The sequence below is a fragment of the Xenopus laevis genome, chromosome 4L, assembly GCF_017654675.1.
Source record: "Xenopus laevis strain J_2021 chromosome 4L, Xenopus_laevis_v10.1, whole genome shotgun sequence".
Classification (NCBI taxonomy): Eukaryota; Metazoa; Chordata; class Amphibia; order Anura; family Pipidae; genus Xenopus; species Xenopus laevis.
Window position 1 is genome coordinate 139,856,977 of NC_054377.1, and position 24,407 is coordinate 139,881,383.

Here is a 24,407-nt window from a genome sequence, read left to right on the forward strand (position 1 = left end):
AGACTGAGAGATGGGTGAGTAGGAAACATAATAATGAAGCTTCGGAATGAAAGCAATTGAAGAGTGGGCTCTGGCTGTTTGGCACCATGTCGAGTAAGAAATGTAAGATGGGACTCACGCAGGTTTTTAAATTGTACAATGAGCAATAGAGAAGAGTGCCTAACAACTATAATTTCCTGCAGCATTTCCGTGACCGCACAACTCTGTTTGGTCCACACAAAACAGCTCAGTTCTTTGAACTATTTCAGTGTACTTTATTTAGATAAAGAAACAGTCACTGAGAGAAGCTTCAAACACCAAGATGAAGTGGAGTCTCAGTAAATCTGTCTCACAGAAGTCTTCCAGAAAATGCTACAGTGAGAAGAGTGGGTCAAACCTCGAGACAGGGCAGAAAGATGAAGTTAGGTCCCAGAAAGATAAGGATCCCAGCAACTGCTAACCTCCAGATTTTGGTAGAGTAGCCCCTGATCTGCCCCATGAGGTTGTGACCTTTATGAATGATCAGGGAAACCCTCTGCAACTTGAAAATATATTATACATATAATATAGTAATATAATCCAGTAAGAAGTGCCGGATATCACTGATAACGTGCTTGGTGGACACCTTGGTTATTTAAAGCACAATGTACCAACTGATAACTTTATGGATTTATGGCTGAAGATGCTGGGAGTTTGGGAATGACTAGAGAAAATATAGGGCTCTGGCCGGTGATCCTCAACCTGTGGCACACCAGTGATTACTGAACTATGCTTTCAGTAACAGCTAGGAATTCTGGGACTTGTAGTTTAGTGGCTGTTGCAGAACCAACTGTTTCTATGTCCCATTTCTAGTTTGTTAGGTAAGAACACAGGGAATAAACTTTATTTTTCATATGGCACAGACTTATTCTACAGCACTTTTAGTCCCTGTCCAAGTGGAGCTTACAATCTAATGTCTCATTTGTATATAATATTGTCAGTTTAATTAGGAGTCAATTAACTTGCCGGCCTGTGTTTTTGAAGTATTGGAGGAAACCCATGCAAACCATATACAAACCCCCTTGCCTGGATGGATTTGGACCTGGGACCCCCATTGCTGCTACAATACTGTATAACTGTAACTGGATATTTACATACAAATCCTTGTCACTGAGATATTTCAATTATTCATTCCCTATCAAACAGAAAATGAGGTTGGCCTGTAATATAAGATGATGCTACAGGGCTGATTATTAGATTTTCATGCTAATTGCACTGATTCTCTGCTGCCATGTAGTAATTATCTGTATTAATTACTAATCAGCTTTATATTGTGACATTTCTATTCTATATGTACTGTATATTGTGAGTGGGTCCCTAAGCTCAGTAAGTGACAGCAGCACAGAGCACGTGCAGTGAATCAGCATAAAAGAAGATGGGGAGCTACTGGGGCATCTTTGGAGACACAGATCTTTACTGCTAAAGGACTGTGGTTGCCTTGGGCTGGTACAGAAGCCCAAAACATAATGTACAACATTTCTGGCTACTTCTTTAGTTAGGCTTTAGTTTTCTTTTAAGGAAATCAAATGGACAAAGGCTTGTACAAGGGTCACTAAAACTTCAGAAGCTCCTTTGTGAGTTGGCTGTAGAAGTCCATGTGGCCATAGCCAATTGAAATCAGGTGTTCTGTGCAACAAAGTGTAATCCCCAGGAAATCCAGCCCTGGTGCTGAGATAAAATTCTCAGTACCCCTTTAAGAACAGACAGATGAAGATAAAGAAGACGCACAAGCAGTGAACCATGCAGCCACATCTCAGAGGACATTCAGAAATGCAACATCAGTTTCCTGCTAAAAATCTATCAGAAGCATTGGAGCAAGCAGAGAAGCAAAAGGCCAGTGGTGATGTTTTAACAAGAAAAACTCTTTCCCATGGGAATGGTGGTAAAGGACCTGAAAATATGTCACGTTCCTAGAGAATGCCATGAAACTTCCAGCCAGAATGACCCTTTCAGAGAGAGCACAGTGACGTGCAACGAGTGTTGGATTGAGATGCCAGGGGCCCACCAGAAAACCTTAGGCTGAGGGTCCACTTTCCAAACTATTAGACCTCCTCTTCTCACTCAACCTCTTTATTCTCCTAGTCTCTTTTCTCTGCATACTCTATAATTCCATTATTAAGCCTCTTTGTTCTCATAAAGAAATAAGGAATGACCATGAATTAGGCCAAATGGTTATAAGAAAGAGGCCCACTGACCCATGGGCCCACCGGGAGTTTTCCTGGGGGGAACCCTAGGGGGTTGGGGCTCCTGCATCTCCAAGGATAATTAACACAGGTTTAATATGAAAGAATATGAGAGAGATCAGGCAAAGACTGCACTGTGCCTTGCACTCAATGCCAATCCCGTATTTGTGGCAAGGCCACAAAGGCCCAGGCCTATGGTGGCAAATTTTTTGGGGCAGCATGCCGCCCAGGCGCTCTATGGGGACAAGCTGCTCTCCAGTGTTCCAGCGCTTGCAAACCAGCGATTTTGCACCTGCGCGAGTTAGTGCACCACAGCTGTGTGGTCTAGGGGTGCCCGTCTTGCAAATCCGGCGCTGCTCAATGCACAATCCAATCCATCAATATTTTGGTGCCAAAACACTGTTGAAGGAGAAGGATAGGCCTATGTACTTGGGGTTGCCAAAAGTTAGATTGTATATACTTACTTGACACCCCGGCCGGTGCGATCAATTTCCTTCTTATTCTTTCTTCAAATTTCCTGGGGCAGATGCATGCGCAGTAGAACCAAACATGCAACTTCTTTGTTTAAGTTCGCATTTCCATGCTACTGAGCATGCGCACCCGAGCGAAGAAAGAAGAAGTCAGAAGCCGATTGCTCCGTGGTGCTCGCTGGAAGAACCCCAAGACTTTTCTGCTGATAGGAGCACCAGCCTGGGTTTTGAGGTAAATACAATAACTTGGGGGTGCCTAACTTTTGGCACCCCCAAGTAAATGCATTTAAAGGAGAAGTTTAGATGGGCCTAATTTACCCCTCCAGCATGTACAATTTTAAATACTCCATTCTTATCAAAGCAGGAATATTGCAAAAGCTTCAGGCCTGTAAATGAGAACTTTTTCCAATATATATGTAACGCCAATCTGGGCTATCCAGACCACAGCTATTGGTATGAGCATGGGTAACATTGGACTCACACATCACGATCAGGGCACTAAGTGGAAGCTATCCCTAAGGTGTAGTGCTACTACAACACTCAGGATACTGTGTATAAAAATGATTGGGCGCCAGGAGGTTCTTATGGTGCAAACAAAGAAACTGTTTATTAGTCAGAGACAATGTCCCCAGGTTTACTCACATCCAGTGGTTAGAGGAAAAAGGCACAGGCACATCACATGCAGCTTTACACAGGCTGACACTCCCTGGGGACAGACTTGGCAGGTCTCCCACTTCACCTCTGCGACATATTCCGGTAGTGTCTCTGGATCAACCTCAGGGCAATCACTCTCTCCTGATTCCCTCTCCGCTGGGATCCCTACACTTCAGGCAATATGGCCTGGGAGAGATACCTCCAATCTATCACTCCTATGTTGGAGCTCAGAACTGCTTACTACTTATCTTGCTCAACCCTGACTAAATAACACTCCTAGAGCGTACTAGTAGCGTACTGGGAGCTCACCTGTCACTTTCTATTCCTCATTCACGGGGTTGCCTGGCCCCCGACTTGAACACATGACTTTCTGGGCCTTGCTGTACCCAGGCTCCCCTGGGCACACCCAGCTGGATCAGCATCCAGCAGCCAAAGAGGAAGAGGCCACTCCTTACACACACTATAGTGCAGTGTGGCAGGAAGTGGTCATTACACCTCTTGGCCAATAACATTGAGCTACACAGGATTTTGCCTGGTAACTGAGAAAAGGGTGGGGTCTTAAAGCCATAGGGGCAGATTAACCCCTATTGGCCCCTACATATATTTTGCTTTTTTTCTTGTTCTTTGAAGCTTTCTAATTCTGGTGAATTGAAAAATGCTCCCCTTGCGGCAGGGAATTTGTAAATTCTAGCTTTAAGGTTCTTTGCACTTTTTGCAGCATTGGCTTTTTTAAATTTTTTCTCACAGCAAAGTTTGGGTTGGTGCCATGCTGTGAGTAGCAGGAGTCACTCATTAGCAACGATTTTGCGTCTCTCCGACGAGTTGTTTATCCGTAGCCTGTGGCCCAGGGAAACAAACTCATGGGACTGATGCACAACCTTTAGCAATGAAAAACATGCATCCATTTGCTCGTACAAAATGCTATATACAAAATTGCATCATTGATTAGACTTAAGGTGGCCTTACACAGGCAAATTTAAGCTGTTGAGTCTGCCCCTTCAAACAGTGTCGGCAGCTTATTTGCCCATGTATATGGCTCACCTACGGGCCCGTCCCACTGAAAAATAAGCCATATATATTAATCAGGAAGGCTTGAAAATCCCACTTAATGATAAGCACATTGGTGTGTTATTAAAAGGCAAAAGGCTGCAGGCTGAGTTATACAGGGAACTCTGAGTACCACTCATGTATTATAAGGGATAATGTACCCTCTACTGTAAATGATAAGGATATTAGAAGTCACTGAGGGGTTCTGTGACCATATAAAGGCACAAGGCTGCAGGCTGAGTTATACAGGGAACTCTGAGTATCACTCATGTATTATAAGGGATAATGTACCCCCTACTGTAAATGATAAGGATATTAGAAGTCACTGAGGAGTTATGTGACCATATAAAGACACAAGGCTGCAGGCTGAGTTATACAGGGAACTCTGAGTATCACTCATGTATTATAAGGGATAATGTACCCCCTACTGTAAATGATAAGGATATTAGAAGTCACTGAGGGGTTCTGTGACCATATAAAGACACAAGGCTGCAGGCTGAGTTATACAGGGAACTCTGAGTATCACTCATGTATTATAAGGGATAATGTACAATCTACTGTAAATGATAAGGATATTAGAAGTCACTGAGGGGTTCTATGACCATATAAAGGCACAAGGCTGCAGGCTGAGTTATACAGGGAACTCTGAGTATCACTCATGTATTATAAGGGATAATGTACAATCTACTGTAAATGATAAGGATATTAGAAGTCACTGAGGGGTTCTATGACCATATAAAGACACAAGGCTGCAGGCTGAGTTATACAGGGAACTCTGAGTATCACTCATGTATTATAAGGGATAATGTACAATCTACTGTAAATGATAAGGATATTAGAAGTCACTGAGGGGTTCTATGACCATATAAAGGCACAAGGCTGCAGGCTGAGTTATACAGGGAACTCTGAGTATCACTTGTGTATTATAAGGGATAATGTACCCCCTACTGTAAATGATAAGAATATGAGAAGTCACTGAGGGGTTCTGTGACCATATAAAGACACAAGGCTGCAGGCTGAGTTATACAGGGAACTCTGAGTATCACTCATGTATTATAAGGGATAATGTACCCCCTACTGTAAATGATAAGGATATTAGAAGTCACTGAGGGGTTCTGTGACCATATAAAGGCACAAGGCTGCAGGCTGAGTTATACAGGGAACTCTGAGTATCACTCATGTATTATAAGGGATAATGTACCCCCTACTGTAAATGATAAGGATATTAGAAGTCACTGAGGGGTTCTGTGACCATATAAAGGCACAAGGCTGCAGGCCTGAGTTATACAGGGAACTCTGAGTATCACTCATGTATTATAAGGGATAATGTACCCCCTACTGTAAATGATAAGGATATTAGAAGTCACTGAGGAGTTATGTGACCATATAAAGACACAAGGCTGCAGGCTGAGTTATACAGGGAACTCTGAGTATCACTCATGTATTATAAGGATAATGTACCCCCTACTGTAAATGATAAGGATATTAGAAGTCACTGAGGGGTTCTGTGACCATATAAAGACACAAGGCTGCAGGCTGAGTTATACAGGGAACTCTGAGTATCACTCATGTATTATAAGGATAATGTACAATCTACTGTAAATGATAAGGATATTAGAAGTCACTGAGGGGTTCTATGACCATATAAAGGCACAAGGCTGCAGGCTGAGTTATACAGGGAACTCTGAGTATCACTCATGTATTATAAGGGATAATGTACAATCTACTGTAAATGATAAGGATATTAGAAGTCACTGAGGGGTTCTATGACCATATAAAGACACAAGGCTGCAGGCTGAGTTATACAGGGAACTCTGAGTATCACTCATGTATTATAAGGGATAATGTACAATCTACTGTAAATGATAAGGATATTAGAAGTCACTGAGGGGTTCTATGACCATATAAAGGCACAAGGCTGCAGGCTGAGTTATACAGGGAACTCTGAGTATCACTTGTGTATTATAAGGGATAATGTACCCCCTACTGTAAATGATAAGGATATTAGAAGTCACTGAGGGGTTCTGTGACCATATAAAGACACAAGGCTGCAGGCTGAGTTATACAGGGAACTCTGAGTATCACTCATGTATTATAAGGGATAATGTACCCCCTACTGTAAATGATAAGGATATTAGAAGTCACTGAGGGGTTCTGTGACCATATAAAGACACAAGGCTGCAGGCTGAGTTATACAGGGAACTCTGAGTATCACTCATGTATTATAAGGGATAATATACCCCCTACAGTAAATGATAAGGATATTAGAAGTCACTGAGGGGCTCTGTGACCATATAAAGACACAAGGCTGCAGGCTGAGTTATACAGGGAACTCTGAGTATCACTCATGTATTATAAGGGATAATGTACCCCCTACTGTAAATGATAAGGATATGAGAAGTCACTGAGAGGTTGTTCTGTGACCATATAAAGGCACAAGGCTACAGGCTGAGTTATACAGGGAACTCTGAGTATCACTCATGTATTATAAGGGATAATGTACTCCCTACTGTAAATGATAAGGATATTGGATGTAAAATATGAGGATTAGCAGTCACCTTGGGGTTCTGTAACCTGTATAAATGCTCTTGGACTTCAGCCTTGTGCCTTTCTATAGTTACATAGGGGAATATGTAATTTACTATATATTTTACAGATTATTAATGGCTGAATTCCTGCCTATGAATGTATTTTATTGGCCTTCTGTACTATGGCTATTATATGCTTCTAACATACAGAAACAGAAGAGAAAAATTTTAGAGACTGAGCCCATGATTTTCTGTTGGGCTCATATCCTCAGAAAGAGAAAGATTTTACTATTACATATAACTAGGGATGCACCGAATCCAGGATTCGGTTCGGGATTCGGCCTTTTTCGGATTAGGCCGAATCCTTCTGCTCGGCTGAACTGAATCCGAATCCTAATTTGCATATGCAAATTAGGGGCGGGAGGGAAATTGCATGACTCAAAACAAAACAAGGAAGTAAAAAATGTTTTCCCCTTCCCACCCTTAATTTGCATATGAAAATTAGGATTCGGTTCGGTATTCGGCTGAATCTTTCACAAAGGATTCGGGGGTTCGGCCGAATCCAAAAAAGTGGATTCGGTGCATCCCTACATATAACAGTATCCCTTTAAAAGCAATATCATAAAAAAAACATAATTCTAAGCAAATTTGCGATATATATTCATTATAAGTTATGGTTTTTAAGTTATTTGTTTATATTTTGCTATTGAATAGAAAAATAGCAAAAATAGTCCTGGTGGCTCAGACTGTTGATACCATGTAAGACAAGGCAGCTGATTAACAGACTTGTATTTGCTGGGGAAATAAGACTTTTGCAACATTGTTGAAAAAGTAACAACCAGGATTATTAGGCTAATGCTGCTTTTCAATGACAATTGTTTTTACAAATAACTTTAAAAGCACTGAAAATGTCTAAAAAATGTTTATTGGAAAGTTGCTTATTGTTATGGATTTTTTTAATAAGCACATTTTTATTTTGGGGGTGACTTGCCCTTTAAGAGGTAATAGAGGACAATAAAATCACAACTTACCCACTAAATATATTGGTTTATTGTGATGAATGCACTGAATGCATCCTGAGGTGGTTACTCTGCTGTTCTCATTATTCTTCTCGTGCAGCCCCTGCATACGAGGCACTAGTGAAGCTTCTAAGTTCTCTGTCTCTGGCACGGAGGAATCAAAGCCTCCCCAAGCGGAGTGCAGCACATTCGCACGCAGAGTTCAACGCTTCCAGTAGAATAGACTTTGCTCAATGTTCTCTCCAACTGAGCTGCTTTACTAACAAATTCATTAGCTGAATCCCAGCAGGGACTTTACATGGAGTCGGCACATTTTGGGTTCCATGTAAACGCATTGCTTCTTCTCTTGCAGACAATGTATCAGAGCTGATTTTAGGGTAACCCCAGATATTTTATATCATATTAGGGCGGCAAGAGCACGATGGGATGAAAAAAAACATCTCCAGATATAAAGGCACATTCATTTACCTAGACGCAGTGAGCAAAGTGCAATTTTGAGTGCAATCGGCATGTTTTTTTCCTACAGTGCAGAATTCTGCCATTCTTGTAAATGTGTTTATCCTGCAAAGCAACTGCTTTTGCCTGAAGAGCGACCATCTGGGCAGTAACGTAACTACCCTCTTCCGGGCCCTGGTGCAAGTTGTGCACCGGGCCTCCTCCAGACGTGCGGTTTCCTTACAGCGTTTGGTCTCTGGTGGGCCCCGAGGGGAAGCCGGCGCTGGTCTGATCGCACCCCCTGCTCCACCATTAGTTATGCCACTACATCCAGGCCCGGATTTGTGGAAAGGCCACCTAGGCCCGGGCCTAGGGCGGCAGGATTTTAGGGGGGGCGGCATGCTGCCCAACCACACCCACATTGGTTCAAAAACACTGGGGATGCGTCAATCCCCATTGCTCCAGTCCAGATGATGAAAATTTGCACGAATAGGGGAGGGGACAGGGGCGACTAACGGCAATGGGCCTAGGGGCGCCCACTATGTAAATCCAGCCCTGACTACATCTGGGCCAAGGTCAGGGCATTGCCTGAATAGTACAATAAGGGTTGGACTATGGACTGGGGTGTCTGGGGCCCACCACATTAGGGACCCCCAACCCAGTTGTGAGCTCTACCAGAAGCTGTAAATTCCTACACAACCCTCCCGCTCTCTGCTGTGCTTACGTTTGTACCTTCCTTTGTCACTGCAATTGGGAGAGTTCAGGGGGAACCAGGTTTTTCCTGGTGTCCCCCAGTTCAACCCTAAATTTTTAATTGATGTTCTGATGGGTCTCTGGTTATGGACTGGACAGAATATCTGGGCTTGTTCTGGTGGAATCCCCCTCTGCTACTTCCCAGAGAATAGGCTGCTGCTCACAGTTGAATCTAATGACTACTAACATACTAACTTCCCAGGGTTCCCCCAGCTCATTAGCAAGTCTCCAGGCTGCTTTGTGCGGCACAATAAAGAGAATACACAGTTTGTTTTCCTTTAAATGTATTATTGATTAGATTGCAAGCTTTAAAGGAAAAGGATCACACTCGGTCATTTTAATTTGCTACAAATGTAAAACTTCCCAGTGCTAAAGAGATACTCTCCTCACATAATTACACACAGACTTAATAATCCCATCCATTTTTTATGCATTGATATAGAAATGGTCGGTAATTAGATCTACCTATCAGATGTTATATGGAACCTTCCTACCTACAATGAGCGTTTACCGTATATAGAAGAACAGGTGGGTTCATAATGTTCTCACTGTGTTGTCAGATCTAGAAGTCTCTATTGTCTCACGTGCTGTATTGTCAGATACTCTAGGGCAGGGGCCCCCAAACTTTCTCACCCATGACCAACATTCAGATGTAAAAAGATTTGGCGAGCAACACAAGCATGAAAAATGTTCCTGGTGGTGTCAATAAGGGTTGTGATTGGCTATTGGTAGCCCCTATGTGGACTGACAGGCTACAGGAGACTCTGTTTGGAAGTACATCTGGTTTTTATGCAACAAAACTTGTCTCCAAGCCTTAAATTCAAAAATAAGCACCTGCTACAGGTCACAGAGGGTAACATCCAAGGGGTTGGGGAGCAACTTGTTGGGGATCACTGCTCTAGGGACTCCGAAAGACACCTGCTAAGCCAAAGGCCTGGTACTAGCAGTCTAAAACTGCATCTCTTTAAAAAGAAAACACTAAAAATAGAAAAAACTCTTAAACTGGCTGTAGTAATGGCAGATTGGAGGTGTCACCTACAAATTGAAATGTTGATTTTTTTATATAAATCTGGGGCTCACTTTCTTAGGCTTATGGCTCACAGGGCCTTTGGGCCTCTGCTGTTGCCATTACTGATGTTATGAAATGGAAAACACACAGAGCAGGTCATGTGGACCTTAAAACTCTGTGATAGATTAACTAGTTATACATTAGGATAATGTGCTGATTTAAGGGTAAAATGGCCCCCCAAATGATGCTAGAAATGCTGCCTAAATACTGTCATTGTCAACAGCATCCATAGAAGAAGAAGAAAATTATCTTGTGTGTTGTTTTTTAGGCACAAGTGTGATGCTTATTGATACAGCCCACACTGGGAAGTATGGAATTAAGATGATAGCAGTAGCTCCAGGGTTCCCCAGCATCAATTCATCTGAACAGACTGGGAGGGTATAATGGAAGTGTGAGGACCCTCTGGGGATCATTTATCAACACTGGGCAAATTTGCCCATGGGCAGTAACTCATGGCAACCAATCAAATTGCTGCATTCATTGTTCTACTTGCAGCTGGCTTCAAAAAGCTAATCACTGATTGGTTGCTATAGGTAACTGTCCATGGGCAAATTTGCCCAGTGTTGATAAATGAGCCCCCCGTGTCCATTTTTTGCAAGACCGCAATTACAGCCGTGTCCATTTTTGTGACACTGTAAATAAGCCCAGTTATGTGGCTGTCCCATTCCTTCTCATAGGGATAACATTTCTTCATGCACAATGTGCTTTCTGCTCTGTAGTGTGTCAGGGGGTGAAGCTTCCATTGTTACACCTGTCAATCAAAGCGGAGCATGTATCACAGTGCTTGCAACAAAAAAAAGCAGATCTTTAGGGAGCTTAAATCATTTCTAAACATAAACAATTTGCCCAAGAGGTATTTTATTCAGTTGTCTGACATTGCCTTTAGTTTTAGAGCTTATTCCTCTCCCAGAATCCCTTGCCCAGAACTGCACTTCTATGTGACTGAGCATTTGTGTTCCCCATCTCCATTAGCTTAGCAAGTGAACCTTTGCCCTCTCAATCTCCAGAGAATGGCCAGAAAGTCTCTTTTAGTGCAGAAATGGGAGTCTTTTGGGAAAAGAGAAATGTACATATATTCTTTCAGGGAAAACAAACTCGTTATTGTGAGTAGTGAGGATCATCAGAGCAGAGCTATCTGTGCAGAGCGCTGTTATTACCGGCATTTTCTGCTTTGTGCTCTCACCAGTCAATTTCTAACGTTCTATTGTTGGAAGCCGCCCTGAGCTTGTACTTATTTACATCAAAAGTACATTGTCCCACACCGTGAATTCTCTGCACTCCTGCAGGGACGGCTTTAGTGGCAGTGGAGCTTGGGGGGAAAGATGTTATATAAAATAGTCCAACCTATAGCTTGTCAATAGTTATTGGGCCACAGGCCAGTAATCCACCAAAACACCCTTTGGGCTCTGGGAGTTATTTTTCAATTGTATACTACCTTCTCTTTTCAATTCTGCCGCTAACTGGCCATATCATCTTGTCCTACTGTACTTTCACATATTCCTCTCTCTGGGGATCCACTATGTGTGGGTCAGTTGTACTGGAGAATGACAGTTGTACTGGAGAATGACAGTTGTACTGGAGAATGACAGTTGTACTGGAGAATGACAGTTGTACTGGAGAAACAAACGAAGGGCTAAATGTTTGGGAGCACGGACAGAAAGTGTTACTCACACCATTATGTCCTGCTGTCAATAAATTGTCTCCATCCTGGTCTACTGTCTTGACCTGCTATCGCCAACTAATATTTGTCCCAGTATATGTGGAGGTGTATTGTAGTTTTTTGGAAATGTGCCTTAACATTGGACCTGAGCAACATAAAAATAAAGGGCCCTATTTAGAAAGCACTGAAGTAGTAGTAGGGTCACCTACTCATCTCTTCTGTTGAAGAAGCCTTTTTATAATTCATCAAAAGGAGCTCTTAAGTCGGGTCTCCTCCTGCCTGTCCACTATCTCTACAACGCTACCTCAAATTAAACCTCTCTAAAACAAAATGGTTCTCTTTCCCCAAACTAACACCAGAAACATCCCAGAAGTATCTATCGTAGAAAACAGTTCCACTATCACCCCGTGCCTTGGGGTTATCCTAGATTTTGCCCTGTCCTTCACTCCTCATATCCAGTGACTTATTAAATCATGTCAATTTCACTTAAAGAACATATCCAAAATGCGATCATTTATCACCCAAGATGCCACCAACATTTTTATTCACAGTCTCATCATATCACGTCTAGACTACTGTAACTATCAATTGGCCTTCCCCGCCAGAGACTGTCACCTCTCTAGTCCATAATGAACACTGCTGCGAGGTTCATACACCTCAGCAACCGCTCCTCCTCTTCCATGACACTCTGTCAATCCCTGCACTGGCTTTCGCTGTACTTTCACATATTCCTCTCTCTGGGGATCCACTATGTGTGGGTCAGTTGTACTGGAGAATGACAGTTGTACTGGAGAATGACAGTTGTACTGGAGAATGACAGTTGTACTGGAGAATGACAGTTGTACTGGAGAATGACAGTTGTACTGGAGAAACAAACGAAGGGCTAAATGTTTGGGAGCACGGACAGAAAGTGTTACTCACACCATTATGTCCTGCTGTCAATAAATTGTCTCCAGTACAACTGTCACCTCTCTAGTCCATAATGAACAATAAATTGTCTCCAGTACAACTGTCACCTCTCTAGTCCATAATGAACACTGCTGCGAGGTTCATACACCTCAGCAACCGCTCCTCCTCTTCCATGACACTCTGTCAATCCCTGCACTGGCTTTCGCTACCTTTCTAAATAAAATTCAAATGAATGACCCTGACATTCAAAGCACTTTATAACTCTGCCCCACCCTACATCTCTGATCTCATCTCTATATACTCACCCAACCGCTTACTACTCTCTTCTACTGACCTGCTACTCAACTCTTCTCTAATTACCTCCTCAAATGCTCACATTCAAGACTTTACAAAGGTGGCACCCTTCCTGGAATTCTGTCCCCCGGTCTGTCTGACTTTCTCCCAACCTTTCTGCTTTCAAAAGATCTCTTAAAACACACTTATTTAGAGAAGCTTACCCTCACTACCAAGTGATGCCATATGCTACATTTCTCACCTGCTTATTTCTGATATTGCCCACTCCCACACCTTGTGTCTCATTCCCTTTAGATTGTAAGCTCTTTTGCACAGGGCCTTTTTCACCTACTGTATTGGTATTGGTTGTTATGTATGTTAAACAATATGTATGTAATTAATGTGATTTCTTTGTATAAGCACATTCATTTTATAGCACTGCACATGTTAATAATAAATAATAATAATTTCTTCTGTTGAAGAAGCCTTTTTATAATACATCAAAAAGAATTTAGACAGAAAGAGTTGCCACTGCCCTTCTGGACTCCATGCATAGTGAGGCTGTACAGAGAAGCAGCTCTGAGTAATAAGAGTTGGGGGATTAATCAATAGCAGCATTTGTGTGCAATCAAGTAGGCTAAGTATTAGCATCTATTGGCACAACATGTGATAGGAACCCTGCAATTACCACCAGCTCGGATCAGGACACCCTTATACCAGAGTGCACAGCATCTTGCTCCATGTAGCTGTCTCTCCTAAGCTGCACCCAATGCTTCACCTTGTAATTGTAAAGGCACCCTTGTATGTTTGTGTCCCAGCCTTACTGGCTAAAGAAGGTTACGAGATTTCTGTTCCTTTATTTTTCACAGTGAAACTCATTTCTTCTGTAATAGCTGCCACTGCTTCTCATCAATGGCGTGATGGGGCATATATTTCTGCTTGTCTCTCTCTTGGTTTCGTTGATTAGGCCAATGCGCCTGAAAATGCCAGTCTCCGTATGTTGCTCTACCTTTCCCCCCTCTCTCTTATAATGATCTGTCAAACAATGTATTTGTGTATACAATTTACAGCTTTGCGCTGGCACGGAACAGAAATGCTAATAAGATGCTAATTTAGGCAACGCAAGATAATCCTTGTGATTTGTGCTAAGAGACAAGTCTTTTTATTTGCCCACTCTGGGCACCTATCTCATTATTTGATTTGTTTGCAATTCACTAACAGCTACTATCAGAGAAAAAAACAATTTACTTGCACTATTATAGGGCTTGTAGCTGGTATCCACAGGAGGGGAGGGAGAATGAGTGCACTCACAATGCATTTATTCCTATGTGATTAACTCACAGCAAAGTCACATATGTCCCTGAAAGACAGGGGGGGTCACATGTACTATTTGAGGTGCAGCTTTAGGTACAAGGATATGTGCAAATCTCTATTCACCTGCACATGACCAGGTACTCTCTCTATAAACTTACACTGATCCTGTGCTCACAATTATTCTGACCCTTAGAAGAGCAGAAGAGAGAATAACCATGTCCTGCTTTCTCTCGCTATTGCAACTGTATCACACCATAGTGCTGTGTTTTAATTAGCATGGCCTTTAAAGTGGGTCATATATATATTTTTTTCCTGCTCCCACTTTTGTTCAATTTTTCAGATTTAAAAATCTTAAACCCTAGATTACAGCCAATTGGCCTTAATATACTTAAATATACCTGTTTCCCTCTATCTGCTAATCTGTGTGGTCAGAGACACTCCTCTGTATTTCTACTCCTTATAGACTGCTCTGCTACTGTACAGTTTATTTATAATGTTGCAGAAATAACCCCATATACTACAAAATACATCTTAAAGGAGAAGGAAAGCTCCAATACAGTTTACTGGCAACAGATTAGCCACAACAGTGCAAGCTAGAATGCTATATTTATTCTGCAGAATGTTTTACCATACCGGAGTAAACGGCTGTAGACACTGTCTCTTTTTGTTTAGGATAGAAGCTGCCATATTAGCTTGCTGTGACATCACTTCCTGCCTGAGTCTCTCCCTGGTCACTTACAGCTCTGAGCTGAGATTACAGCAGGGATGAGAGGAGGGAGGTGGAGAGGAGCAAACTGAGCATGCTCAAGCCTTAGCCCTGGAGGTTTAAGCTGAAAACAGGAAGTCTGATACAGAAGCCCATGAGTACACAATAGAAGGAAAGAAATGTGGTGTTTCTTTTGACAGAGGACTCAGAGCAGCATTACTTTGAGGGCTTACTGGAGTATTTATATAGACCTTTCTGATAAAGCTTACTTAATAGCCTTTCCTTCTCCTTTAATGTGCAACATTCAGCCTACTATACCTATAGCTGCTACAATGCCTGCCACCTGTATTAGTACGCCCTATAGACAGCTCTGTCTCTTGTTGTACTGCTTACTAATAATGTTGCATAGTCAAACCCAGATACCTTTATTATACAGATGTGGTTTGTTTTTGTATCTTTTGTGCATGTGTGTTATTGTTCATTACAAACAGCAGGGAATGTTGATGCCTCTTACATAAGTCTAATAATTACATGACTGAAAAGCTCCTAATGATTGAGGATACTTTTACCTGCATGACGGAAACCATGGTGATGCCTTTATTCCCTTTCCCTTTACTCCACTTCCTTCATTTCCTCTGTAATGAAAGAATACATGTTTTTTAGGAGATAGGCAGATTATAGAAAGGTCCTCGTGGTGTATCAAATAGGGATTGGTTGTGTGCATTAGGGTAGGGCAGAGGGGGAAATTGTCCTGGGCCTCCAGCATCTCAAAGACCCAATAAAGGAAACAGATTGCTAAACAGCTGGAACTTCAAAGGCTGCATTGCAGATCAACAACAGCTGGAATTCAATATACTGGACATCTTTTTCTTTGGTTTGATGTCCCCAGCCTCTGTGCAATACCCAGGGGGCCATAAAACACATCAGCTTTACCTATACCTTAAATTTCCTTTAATCAGTCTACTTTCCAGAAAAAAAACATTGGTTGTCTTAATTAAGGGCCCCTTAATTAATATATTCTTAATAAGGTCAGATGTAATTATCCGTTAGAGAAGGTGTGTAGTCTTCAAACCCTAACTCTGCATGTGTGACATACTGTACAGGCAAGCACTAATGGATTAATCCATATGGAGAGAAAGTCACCCTTGCTGTTGATATGTACTTGTTCTCGTCTGAGGTTAATGATCTGTGCTCATCTGGCGAAATCCTCAAAGTCTGCTCAATTGTAACTCTCGGGGGGAATACTGATGGGAAAAGCCTTGACCTGAAGTTGAAATATATATTTTGCCACCTGCAGTGCCTACAAAGCGACCAAATAAGTCGTCATCCTTTAACTGGCACTGGTTGATTAGCTGAATGGGAAGTCCTTATGACCTAATGATTTGTGCTAATGGGTCACTTGCAGTTGTGCAAGGCTTTCATTAGATCAGAGGTCCCCAACTTTTTTTTTACCTGTGAGCCACATTCAAATATAAAAGGAGTTGGGGAGCAACACATGCATGAAAAAAGTTCCTGGGGATGCCAAATAAGGGCTGTGATTGGTTATTTGGTAGCCCCTTTGTGGACTGGCAGCCTGCAGAGGTTTTTACACAATCAAAACATGCCTCCAAACCAGGAATTCAAAAATAAGCACCTGCTTTGAGGCTACTGGGAGCAACATCCAAGGGGTTGGTGAGAGACATATTGCCCATAAGCCACTGGTTGGGGATCACTGCATTAGATTATAGTATATTCATGAGGCCAGTGAGAAGCTCAATAGAAGCTCATTCACTGATGTGGTGCAAGTGATGGAGCCAAAGAGTGGTCCACAGAGGAGCAGGAGATCCTTGTGTCTGTGTTGGCTCATCCATGTGTGGTGGCATCTGGGCAGTTTGAAGGAAAGAGGTGCTTGCCTGATACCTACCAGCTCTCTCTTTCTACTTCTTTTCCTCTCTGTCACCTGTTCATTTTAACCTTGGCTCCAGCACCCGCACAGTAACAAAGGGGAATTGGGACAATTTGTTAGAAGGATGAGTTACTTATTTGGGGGCCATGTCTACAATACAGCTCATGGTCCAACGTGGCCTTACTCTACAACTGACTCTTATGAATGCCTGGCTATGCCCCGAAATAGCTTGTGTGGCTCCAGAAGTTGTACCAGCCAGTAGATGATTGGCCAGGTATACCATTCAGGCGATTACTTTGTGCAGGGAAAATTGCTGGTGATCCTAAACCTCTTTCAACCACTTTTGGACTTCAACAGTTCTACAAAAAAAAAAAGTTGAACTCGATGGACATGTGTCTTTTTTCAACCTTACTTACTTACTATGTTACCCAGAATGCCAGTGTAGTTCATCTAAATAGCCACTGAATGGTAAACTTAATTGCATACTCCAAAATTAAATTGTGCCTAATAAAAGAATATGGACAGACAAGCAATTATATTTTCAAACAACTTTAAAACCATTGTAAAAGTGTAATGAATTACACATTACATTTTCTTTCATTTTGTTGTATCTTTTGGTTAATATCCCCTTTATAAATACATGGAAGAAAACCCTTATATAAAATATAGAGAATATTTTCTTTTTGAACCATGTTCCATGTTGCCCATAGTAAAGAAAAATGTTTTCTTTATACAAATATCCATTCTATACAGTGATCAAACCAGAAACGGGTACAAATTTTGTGCAGGGCTCCCTAATTTTGCAATACAACCACCATAATCCTATTTTCTGTTAAGGGTGTCTTCTTATAGCACTGCATTCAGGACCTCCCTGATGCAGATCCAATGCCAAATCCTGCACTTGCGTCCCCTGCATTTGGAAGGGTAAAGGGGCTATCGCACAATTGCTCTTCAATGAAAATAGTTGAGTTCCCAAAGAAAAATGGGAATTCTGCTCTTAAAGTTCTGAGATGACTGCTTAAAGTGGTAATAGGCTAAGTTCTCACCTTGCCCCTGATAGATGCGCCCCTGGATTTCAGACATTGGATATATCATGCTCCAACCTAAAGTGACAGTATAGAAGATACATTTACAGGCTTTACTGACTAGAAGAAGAGATTATTCCATGTACCATGGGGGGGGGGGGATGGAAAGACAGATGGGTCTGTTGGCTAATTTAATCCTTTCCCCAGTGATCAGAATCAAAAGGTCACAACGATTTATTCTACAAGCATGAGTGAGATGTATTTATCCCTTTCAGAGAAATAGGCTAAATGAAGTGTAGATGAAACAGACCATCTCAAACACAATTTAATAGTGAGTCGGAGGCGGCAGTGTTTTATCCACTTGTTCGGTGAGGTCCTGTCCCTGAAGGATCTCTGGAATTGCTTTGTATTTATACAACTCCTGTTGTCATTTACTTGTAACTAGTGTTAAAGGGGCAATGTTGAACCTTGCAGGGGCTACCTATGCAGGCAGTAATTGCATGTCTTCTGCACCCAAACGTGCCTAGACCTCAATCTGTCATCCTCACTGTGCATTTATAAGGAAGAGAAATCAACTGTCCCGGTGATAAATGACCATGTTTTCAATTTGCCTCTTCTCCTTATTTTGTCTCTCTCTCTCTCTCTCTCTCTCTCTCTCTCTCTCTCTCTCTCTCTCTCTCTCTCTCTCAGGGGGATTCCGGGAAAGAAATGTGGCACCATTATCTTATCAGCCGAAGAGCTCAGCAATTGTCGGGTTTGTATTAAATACATTTTCCATATCATAAGGCAGGATACAAGTAAGGCAAGCATGTTGTGTGGGGGCCTTGCCTGGCTCTGTGATGTTCATCCTATAGGTTAGTTATCAGGACACAACCTGACAGCCATATTTAACATGCAGGGGGTTATTTATCAAAGGTCAAGTTTTAGAGCGTTGTTAACTTTTTTAAACCTCAAATGAACCCCCCACTCGAATGGTTTCTAATTTAGACAAAAACTAGAATCAGTGAACTGGATGTGAGAGAGTTTTCGGCAGAAAAAAACTCTAATCACTTGAATTGATTGAGTTTTTGAGCGAAAACCACTGAAAAAAACTCAAAACATCATGAAGGCTACAAACATGTTGAAATGATTCAAGTAGGGTTAATACCTTTTCCAGAAAAAATATTGGCCTTCCTATATATTTATCTTTTTTCCCTATTAATAACATTGGGATCAACCATCATTTTTACTGGCCAGACCGGTAAAATACCGGCCAGGTGGCCCAGAGAATTGTTTAAAAGGAATTGTTCGGTTTAAAAATAAAAACTGAGTAAATAGAAAGTTTCTAATATAGTTAGCAAAAAATTGAATTTTTAAAAGCTGGAATGACTGGTTGTCTAACATAATAGCCAGAACACTACTTCATGCTTTGCAGCTCTCTTGGTTTCCACAGATTGGTTACCAGGCAATAACTAATCAGAGACTGAGTTGAGGGGGGCCATATGGGTCATAACTGTTGCTTTTGAATCTGAGCTGCATGCAGAGGATCAATTGCAAATTCACTGAACAGTTATGTCCCATGTGGCCCCCCTTATGGCTAACTAAGTATACTAAAAACATTTTTTTATTTTGCACAGCCAATCTATTTACCCAGTTTTTATTTTATTGTATACTGAACTGTTCCTTTAAGGCAGTGATCCCCAACCAGTGACTTATCCAAGCCCTTCGATGTTGCTCCCAGGGGCCTCAAAGCAGGTGCTTATCTTTTTAATTCCTGGCTTCAAAACAAGTTTTGGTTGCCTAAAAACCAGGTGTGTTGCCAAACAGAGCTTCCTGTAGTCCCCATAAGAGCTACCAAATAGCCAATCACAGCCCTTATTTGACACCACCAGAAACTGGGGGAGCTTATATTGCTCTCCATCTTTTTTACATTTGAATGTGGCTAATGGGTAAAAAGGTTGGGTACTCCTGCTTTAAGCGTTCTGGACACACAATCACACAGTGTAGCCAAAGGTTTCCCTACCCTGTACTGCAACAGAAGATTTAAACAATTGTCAGGTGCCAGTCTTTATCTCTGTCCCCCATGTCACCTTTACAAGCAGGTATGGCCTAAGCCAGAGATGGCAACAGATGGTAAGCCACAAGCCACCTTTATCATGCCAGAACCTGAAAGACAGAAGGAGAGGAAAGGTCATAGTCAGATGACCCAATTTTACTTTTTTCATCTTCATCAGAAATATATAACCTTCATGTACTCAGAGACTCAAGATACAAAGCAGCACTTTTACCCCCTCTCCTGTTAGCGTCACTTGTTCTGGAGGCCTGTTGTGAAGGTTGAGTGTCTTTTCTAGGAGCCAAAGCCATGACTCTGACAACCGCAGACTTACTGCTTCACTCACAAGAGCCGGCAGGGGATGCCCAAGGTTCCTGGATAAAAGCAATTTAAGTGCAGGATACTGACCCTTGTGAATAATGTAATAACAGGCACAAAAGATGTTACTTTTAAACAGCTCCTGCTGATTTGTTGCTATGGGTTACTAGAACTAGAGGTAACTTTGGCCCTGCAATTACAGTAACGTAGAGTTTCTCAAAATGCTTCTTAACTTCCCAACTCTCCCAGCAGAAGAATTCACAAAAAGTGCATTTTATTATACTGTATCACCCATTTTTAAGGCTGATACACGTGTGTTTTTCCTCCTGGAAAATACATGTTCCACACAGGTGTGTTTGAGAGCACCAGGGGCGTAACCAGTGTCGGACTGGCCCACAGGGATACCAGGAAAACTCCCGGTGGGCCCAGGTGTCAGTGGGCCCTCCTGCTTCTAAACATTTGGTCTATTTCATGGTCATTCCCTATTTCTATGAGAATAAAGAGATGGAATAATAGGTTATAGAATGTAAAGAAAAGAGAATAGGAGAATAGCGGATGAGTGAGGAGGGAAAGAAAATAATACTTAGAGTGGGCCCCTGGTCTAAGGGCTTTTGGTGGGCCCCTGGTGTCCCAGTCCGACACTGGGCGTAACTACAGAGGAAGCAGACCCTGTGGCTGCAGGGGGGCCCAGGAGGTATAGGGGCCCCATGAGGCCCTAATTTATATACAGTTTCAATAAATATTGGCAGGTCAACCTCTAGACATTTTGAGGGCCTGAAAAATTATTTGCTGTGGGGCCCAGAATCTAGTTACGCCAGAGCACCCTGAATGCACAACAAACGTAGGGCTTATGCTTATAATAGGGAGAGAGGCCCCAAACTACATTTGCGAAACTGCGAAAAATTTCGCAAAACGGCAAAATTTCGCAAAACGCATTGAAGCCAATGGGCGTTTTCACATGAGACAAATTTTTATGCATGCAACAATTCTTCTCGCTCCAGATGCATTAAAGTCAATTGGCGTTTTTTCTTATGGTGACTTTTTTGTCCTAATGCATGAAAGTCAATGCACTCATCACTAATTATAAAACTACAAACAGTTGTGTCCTGCCTTTTTACACTGTCTTTGATCCACTCTAGTTCCAGTCTGTCCATGCTGTAAACTCCACGGCTATTTTTAGGGTTGGGCATTTCATTGGACCCCTTTAGCTAAAAGTACAAATGACACATGATTTTAAAGGGGTTGTGCAACATTGAGTTAACTTTTAGTATGATGTAGAGAGTGATATTCTAAGACAATTTGCAGTCGGTTTTCATTTTTTATTATTTGTGTTTTTTAAATTATTTTGCTTTTTATTCAGCAGCTCTTCAGTTTGCAATTTCAGCAATCTGGTTGCTAGCGTTCAAATTACCCTAGCAACCATGCATTCATTTAAATAAGAGACTGGGATATGAATAGCAGAGGGCCTGACTACAAACATGAGGAATAAAAAGTAGCAATAACAATACATGTGTAGCCTTACAGAGCATTTGGTTTTTTAGATGTGGTCAGTGACCCCCATTTGAAAGCTGAAAAGAGTCAGAAGAAGATGGCAAATAATTAAAAAACAATAAAAAAATAAAGACAATGAAGACCAATTGAAAAGTTTCTTGGAATTAGCCATTCTATAACATACTAAAAGTTAACTTAAAAGTGAACCACTCCTTTAACAGTTGTTAAATAGTTTCTGTATATACCCAACCTGTAACCTTACTGTCCCTGAATCCCACTGGGAGTAGACCAGTGGCCTAACTACAGAGGAAGTAGAACCCACGGAGATCCCATTTTTTTTCACATCGCGGTGACCCATGATTTTGCATGGCCCGTGGGTCGCTTAAAGTTTTGGGGGTGTGGAGGGCCTTGCGACAAAATATCTATGGTGGTCCTGGAGTCCTGAATTATTATATAAAGACAGTTACCTTACTGCAATGCCAGGGTTCCTCGCACCCTCTAATACAGGGGTGTAACTACAGAGGAAGCAGATCCTGCAGCTGCAGGGGGACCAGTAGGTATAGGGTGCCAATGAGGCCCTAATTAATATACAATTTCAATAACTAATGGTAAAACAGTTTAACCTCTTGACAGTCTAATTTTGGGTGCCTAAAAAATAATTTGCTGTGGGGACCAGTGATATCTAGGTACACCACTGCTCAAACTCTAACATTGGTAATTTACTAACATAGCACTAATTTTTCCCAGAGTACTAACACATGACAACCAATCAAAGTTTTGCTTTGAATTGTGCCCAGGTGCACATTTGCCCAGTGTATACCAATAAATGTATCTCTTGACATATCATGGGATCCAATAAAACGAACCTCTCTTTTGTTCCATCTGCAGGACATTGTCACTATGCAGCTGTGCGCTAATAAACTGGACAAAAAAGATTTCTTTGGCAAATCCGATCCCTTTCTGGTCTTTTATCGCAGCAACGAGGATGGCACGTAAGTACAGGTGTACAGTAAACACAATAACGGGTTTAATTTGACAATACAATATTGTGTATAATATATATATATATATTTGATGTTTGTGTATATGTGTGTGTTCATTTTTTATTATTTGTGGTTTATGCGTTATTTAGCTTTTAATTCAGCAGCTCTCCAGTTTGCAATTTTAGCTGTCTGGTTGATAGGGTTCAAATTCCCCTAGCAACCATGCATTGATTTGAATAAGAGACTTGAATATGAATAGGAGAGGCCTGAATTGAAATATGAGTAATTAATAATGGCAATAACAAAAATGTGTAGCCCTACAGAACATTTGTTTTTTAGATGGGGTCAGTGAAAGCCCATCTGAAAGATCAAAAGAGCCAGAAGAAGAAGGTAAATAATTAAAAAAAATATAAAAATAAACAATGAAAATTATAATAAAGAAATTTAAAAATATAATTAAAAAACTATAAAAAAAGAAAAGATGCAGGCAAATTGAAAAGTTGCTTAGAATTAGTCATTCTATAGCATGCTAAATGTTAATGTAAAGGTGAACCACCCCTGTAAGTGCAAAGTAAATTTCTACTCCAATGCATTATTTATAAATATGGATCACGTTAAAAATGTTCATGGATTAATTGTTTACCTTAAGGTTAACTTTTAGTTTGTTATAGTATAGTCAATTTTAAAGTGCACCAATCATGGCCAAAATCATTTACTAAGTAAATACACTATGTGAAAGTTCAAGAAATCCGATTTTTAAAACAGTTAGAATTGTTTGTATAATGTAAATGATCAGCTCACTATTCCTTCTGCAAGATCTCCCCTATCTCCCCTGCAGTTCTAGCTGAGGCAGCCATCTTGGATTTCACTGGCTCCTCCTACCTATATCTTCCCAGCCAACTGTAGCTCTGAAATCTCGCACATGCTCAGTTGAAATTCCTTGCTTGCTTATCAACCCTTCTAAGCTATTTTCAAATCAGCCAAACCTGTGTGTTAGCTGCTGTTCAGTAGTGCTGCCACCTGCTGGAAGTTACTGTGTGCCCTTCATTTGCATAATGACATCACCAGCAGGGGACAAGATAGGGAAATCTCCTGATACTTCTAGTGGAGGAGTTTACTTAAACAAGGCATTCTGGGTAGAATACTCAAAGCAGTGTTACAATCTGAGCATGCTCCTGAAATTTGCATATTAGAGTCTCTCTTATAGTCACAGTATGGCCTCCCTCAGTGAAAGAACCCATTTGACAAAGTAAGGGATTTTTTTAAAACCTGCAGTTTTTTCAAAAAACTATATATGTAGTTTGATTAAACGTGTTTATCTTGTACTGGTCAGATTGTTAATATGTGTTTGATTTTGGCTGTGATAGGTGCCCTTTAAATGTGAAAGGAACCAATTTATTCACTCCTACTGTTAACCTATTCACTAATTATTATTTCCCATAGTGTCATCATAGGAAAGCATGTGTATTTCTTTTTCTTGAGCAGACGCGTGTTAAAATATAATCACCCATCACCCATATAATTCCCCATCATTTCATAGCATTTCAATACGTTGAATGTGAGATTAAAATTGTAATTTTAAGCCGGGATTTAGAGGGGTTTAGGATTGTAAACTCCTATTTATTGGAATTCAGG

General features: G+C 41.3%; 1 protein-coding gene across 3 annotated transcripts in view; it reads left to right on the plus strand.

Annotated features, from left to right (window-relative positions):
* Positions 1–24,407, plus strand: part of LOC108713588 (copine-9) — a 215,977-nt gene that overhangs the window by 146,302 nt on the left and 45,268 nt on the right. For all 3 annotated transcript variants that reach the window (XM_041590878.1, XM_018257141.2, XM_041590879.1), the window contains 2 exons: positions 18,639–18,702; positions 22,678–22,781. In XM_041590878.1, coding sequence (XP_041446812.1) covers positions 18,639–18,702; positions 22,678–22,781 — 168 coding nt within the window. The remainder of the gene's footprint in view (positions 1–18,638; positions 18,703–22,677; positions 22,782–24,407) is intronic.